At 54.1% G+C, this 5,195-nt stretch overlaps 1 protein-coding gene across 1 annotated transcript; it reads left to right on the top strand.

Moving 5' to 3' along the window:
• The first annotated feature begins 2,411 nt into the window (after nt 1-2,411).
• LOC106818127 lies at nt 2,412-4,615 on the top strand. The gene is made up of 2 exons (XM_014822845.1): nt 2,412-3,101; nt 3,224-4,615. Exons 1-2 carry the CDS (start codon nt 2,412-2,414, stop codon nt 4,613-4,615), a joined length of 2,082 nt encoding a protein of 693 aa, XP_014678331.1.
• The last annotated feature ends 580 nt before the right edge of the window (nt 4,616-5,195 follow it).

Genomic DNA, 5,195 nt, shown 5'->3' on the forward strand with positions numbered 1-5,195 from the left:
GGAAAAAAATAAAGCAGTCATAGGGGTTGTTAAGCTATCATGGTTATACGTGTATCTGTGTGTTCCAGGTAGCAGTCATACCTTTATGTTAAATAAAACAGGAAGATGGTATCCATTTAGGATCAGGCTAGCTATTCGGAAGTGTTCATCCAACCTCAGCTGCCTCGACCATCAACTGATCTCAACTGTCCACAGCCTTTGCTACTCTACTTGAAAGATGCCACGATTGCAGTGCCAATGAATCGGGTGTGGTTGGGCGCGTCGCAGGACCTGGACGAAAGCCTTCGCGGCAGCCCTAACCGCCGCCTCCAGATTCATGACAGAACTAGCCACCTCCGCACAGGCCCATCCAGCACCTCAAAGACTCAAGCTAGACCCACCAACCATATCGGCTGGATGTGACCCAGATCAATGGTCATCATTCCAAAGGCAATGGGTCATGTACAAGATCGGGATGGCGATTTCTGACAATGTGCTGCCCACTGCCCTGTTTTACTGCTGTGACATTGATTTACGGACAGACATCATGCGCGATCTGCGGGTGGACGTCGCTACCATGGCAGAGGCGGATCTTCTAGGTGCGATCAAGAGACTGGCTGTCAAGGACGAGAGCACCCTCGTCCATCGCATAAAACTGAGCAGGATGACCCAATCTCCTGGGACGGGTATTAGGACATTTTTGGCCAGCCTCCGAGGCCAGGCTGCCCTCTGCCAGTACAAGGCCAACTGCAAAGAGCCGCACTGCACCCATGTGTTCGATTACAGTGATGAGATCATCAAGGACAACCTCGTGAGGGGTATTGCTGACCCAGAAATCATGTCAGACTTGCTGGGTGACCCCAAAACGGACAGAACCCTTGAGGAAACGGTATCTTTCGTCGCCCAGAAAGAGCAGGGGAAGGTGACCAAGAGTGCAGTGGGAGACTCGGCGGGTGCCATGTGCAACACCCGTAATACCCCAAAAGCACCTCCGGCGATTAGAGCAGGTGGAGCGAAATGTTGGGCGTGCCTTGGTCCTACTCACGCGCCCAGGAACGACCGAAAGGCCAGGTCCAACAACTGTGAGGCCTGGTCATTCACCTGTGCCAAATGTGCTGTCAAGGGGCACTATACAACAGCATGCAGCAAGTGCACCACCTGCGGTAACTGGGGCCATCGTGACACCTCATCCAGAAGCTGTCCCCAGGGCCGCAGGAATCCGCCCAAGGAACGCGCACCGGTAGGTGCAACCAAGGATACGGGCCACGACAAGGCTAGTTATGTGTACGACCAGTTGTGCTCTGCGGATCACACTAGCCCTTGTGAGACATTCACTATGGAGTCAAAGCATCAAGACCAAGTCACTCGTCTCGAACATCATGTGTTTGATGGACAATGGGTGGCTCGCCCCTCCAAACCCCACCCCATGCTATTAGTGAGCATGACACCACTGCCTAAGGATCACGCAACATTCGGATACCCAATGCACGACACCTCCAGACTCAAATCGGTCACTATTTCCATGGTGGCTGACACAGGGTGCCAAAGCTCGATCATACCTCTCAATTCTGCTCACACCCTGGGCATTCAGACTCGGGACCTCCTCCCGGTCAAGCTTGTGATGCGTGGGGCTATAAAAGAGGACCTTGGCGTGATCGGAGCCATTGTAGTCGATGTTGCCACCAGAGCTACCACGGGTTCCATCAGGTCAACACGTTTGCTCTGTTACGTCTCTGATACCATGGAGAAAGCCTTCCTTTGCAGGGAAACACTCATCACTCTGGGGATCATTCACCCGGACTTCCCCACCGCTACGGCTGCAACACCTCCGGACATCGCTGCGTCCGTGGACAGCTCCGAGGAGGCCACCTGCTCTTGTCTTGTCCCAGACGCAAGCAGACTCCACCACCGATGCCCACCACTCTACCCCCAGGATTGGAGGCTACAGAAGAGAATGTGGAAGCACTGAAAGGATGGCTTCTTGACTATTATGGCGCGACGACATTCAATGTGTGTGAGCATCAACCACTGCCACTTATGAAGTGTGAGCCTCTACAACTCCACGTTGACCCAACGCCAAACCGGTGGCCATCCACAAGCCAGCGCTTGTCCCAATCCAGGCAGGATAGAGTCTATGCTGATCTCGAGAGGACGTCGCATGGGCGTCCTTGAGGCGGTCAGTCCCAACACACCCACAACATGGTGCTCCAGGATGGTGGTAACAGGCAAGGCTGATGGAACCCCAAGGCGGACTGTAGACTTGCAACCACAGAATCGTCACTCCGTCCGGCAAACCCACCACGTGCCCAGCCCCTTCCACCTGGCAGACAGTGTTCCTCAGGGCATGAAGAAAACGGTGACAGACGCCTGGAATGGGTACCATTCCGTGCCCATTCGCGAAGAGGACCGACATTTCACAACGTCATCACGCCATGGGGGCGCTACAGGTACAAGGTGGCTCCACAGGGATTCCTGGCCAGCGTGATGCCTACAACCAGCGCTTCGATGCCATCATCACTAACTTCCGAGACAAGGTCAAATGTGTGGACGATACCTGTATGTGGACAAATTCAGTCGAAACAGCGTTCTTTCAGGCATGTGAATGGCTTGACCTGTGTGCGCGCAATGGCATCACTCTGCACCCAGGGAAATTTCAATTTGCCCAGGACACTGTTGACTTTGCAGGACTTACGATCACACCGACAAACGTACGGCCCAGTACCAAGTTCCTGGATGCCATCAGAAACTTCCCTACTCCAACTGATATCACCGGTGCCAGAGCTTGGTTCGGACTTATCAACCAGGGGGCGTATGCATTCGCAATGACGCGGCAGATGCAGCCCTTTCGCGCTCTACTGAAACCCTCCACAAAATTCTTGTGGACAGATGAGCTGGACGAGTTGTTCCGCCAATCCAAGGAGGTCATCATCCAGGAGATGAAAGAAGGAGTGCGCCTATTCGACCCCGCTCGACTGACATGCCTTGCCACTGACTGGTCAGTTGATGGCATTGGGTTCTTCATGATGCAGAAGTACTGCCAGTGCACTACCCGAACCCTGTCTGTTGCCATGACGGCTGGAAACTCTGTCTGGTCGGCAGCAGATTCACACACCCCGCAGAAAGTAGATATGCTCCCATCGAAGGCGAGGCCTTGGCTGTTGCGTATGCACTCCACCAAACACGCTACTATGTGCTGGGATGCAATGATCTAATCGTCGCCACTGACCATAAGCCTCTACTCCAGATCCTGAATGATAGGTCGCTCACCGACATTGACAACAGGCGACTCCTCAACCTCAAAGAGAAAACTCTGGGATATCGGTTCACAATCGTGCATGTGTCTGGCAAAAAGAACCTGGGCCCAGATGCCGCTTCTAGACACCCTGTCAGTCAGCCCGATCGCCTACGCCTGCCAGGTGAGCCATCAGAACTTGACCTACTTGCCAACATGACTGTGTCCCGTCACGACACCCTGGCCAACCTTTGTCAGCATACAGAGGATACTGATATGGCTGATGACATGTCCACAGTCGCCCGCCGCGACACCAGTCTGAATGCTGCTATCACAGTCGTTACGTGGGACATGGTCCGTGAGGCCAGCATCACAGGTCGACACACTTGTCAACCTCATCCACTGGAGTCTGGGTTTCCACTGGATTGCAGAGAGCTGCCCACAGACCTGCGTCCTTATCACCGCTACGCAGCCAGCCTGTGTGTTGTTGATGGTGTGATACTCATGGGCCAGCGAATTGTAATCCCGCCTGCGCTTCGCACACAAATACTCAACGCACTCCACGCTGCCCACCAAGGGGTCAGCGCGATGCGTGCACGGGCCATGGACTCGGTGTATTGGCCGGATATCACCGTTGACATTGCTAGAGTGAGGGACCAGTGTGCACACTGCCATCAGACGGCCAAGTCCAACCCGATGCAGCCCCCTTCCGACATAACACCGCCAGACTACCCTTTTCAGATGATCTGCAGTGACTACCTTACGTATAACAGCAAAGACTATGTAGTAATTGTGGATAGGTATTCAAACTGGCCCATGGTCTACAGGTCAGATTCGGGTGCTGAGGGCCTCGTCAAGCGACTGCGTGAGACATTTGTGACATTCGGCATCCCTGAAGAGTTGACATCTGATGGGGGTCCACAGTTCAAGGCAGGAAAGACACAGGAATTCTTGAAGGCATGGGGGGTTAGACACAGGGTCTCATCCGTTGCAAACCCACATGCTAACTGCAGGGCTGAACTGGCTGTGAAAACGGTGAAACGCATGCTCATGGATAACATTACCGCAGCAGGGTCCCTCGATGTCGACAAGTTCCAGAGAGCATTACTGATGTACAGGAACTCTGTCGACCCAGAGACGAAGTCCTCTCCGGCACTGATCTTATTCGGGCGACCCATCCGTGATGCCATCCCTATCCCGCTGGGCAGATATTCTCCCCACGAAACATGGACAGAGCTGATGTCCCATCGAGAGATGGCACTCGCTCGACGGCACTCCAGGGAGCATGTGAACGGTGGAATGAAACACTCACGGTTACCAGCACTGCAGGTGGAGATCATGTCTACCTCCAGAATTTGGTGGGCAACCACCAAGAAGATGGAAACGCACGCGGAGCGGTCATAGAGGTACGGCAGTACCACCAGTATGCTATCCGTGTCGACGGTGCGGGCAGAGTCACTATCGCGAACCGCCACATTCGCAAGTTCACCCCTTTCAACAGAACTCACGGGGCACAGCAGTAGAATCCAGCCCAGTTGCGCAGCAACCGCAGGAAGTGATCTCCGATCACCCCACTCACTTCCAAGCAACACACCCACAGATGACCCAGAATCACATCCCATCACCATCACCGTTTGGGCATCAGACGCCGCTCGTCCCAAACAAGTCACCCACCGTGGCTCCTACGCCTGTACGTGTGTCCCAGACACCCCTAGCGCCACAGAGACTGAACTTCGATCGTTCGGACCACCACTCTCCTTGCCCGGATGATCCGGCTATGACCCGGGTACCACGTGCTATTGCCCGTCTCCAGCCTCACAATAAGCCTGGTACTAAGGAGCTACTGACACCGCGCAGGCCTGGCCGCCTAGTCAGGGAAGCAGAAGTACCAACACAGTGAGGGATGACAACGCCTGATCATGAGACACTGTTTTTTAAAGACTCAGTTTTATTCAGAACTATTCAGGGGTTGTTGTTTTTTGTG

Source organism: Priapulus caudatus, unplaced genomic scaffold (assembly GCF_000485595.1).
Source record: "Priapulus caudatus unplaced genomic scaffold, Priapulus_caudatus-5.0.1 Scaffold2042, whole genome shotgun sequence".
Lineage (NCBI taxonomy): Eukaryota > Metazoa > Priapulida > Priapulimorpha > Priapulimorphida > Priapulidae > Priapulus > Priapulus caudatus.

What these genes read in the sequence shown, in the direction of transcription:
- LOC106818127 (XM_014822845.1), top strand. Translation starts at nt 2,412, where the DNA reads ATGGGGGCGCTACAGGTACAAGGTGGCTCCACAGGGATTCCTGGCCAG. An exon ending in ATTCACACACCCCGCAGAAA is followed by an intron (nt 3,102 to 3,223) that starts GTAGATATGCTC and finishes CCTCTACTCCAG; the next exon opens with ATCCTGAATGATAGGTCGCT.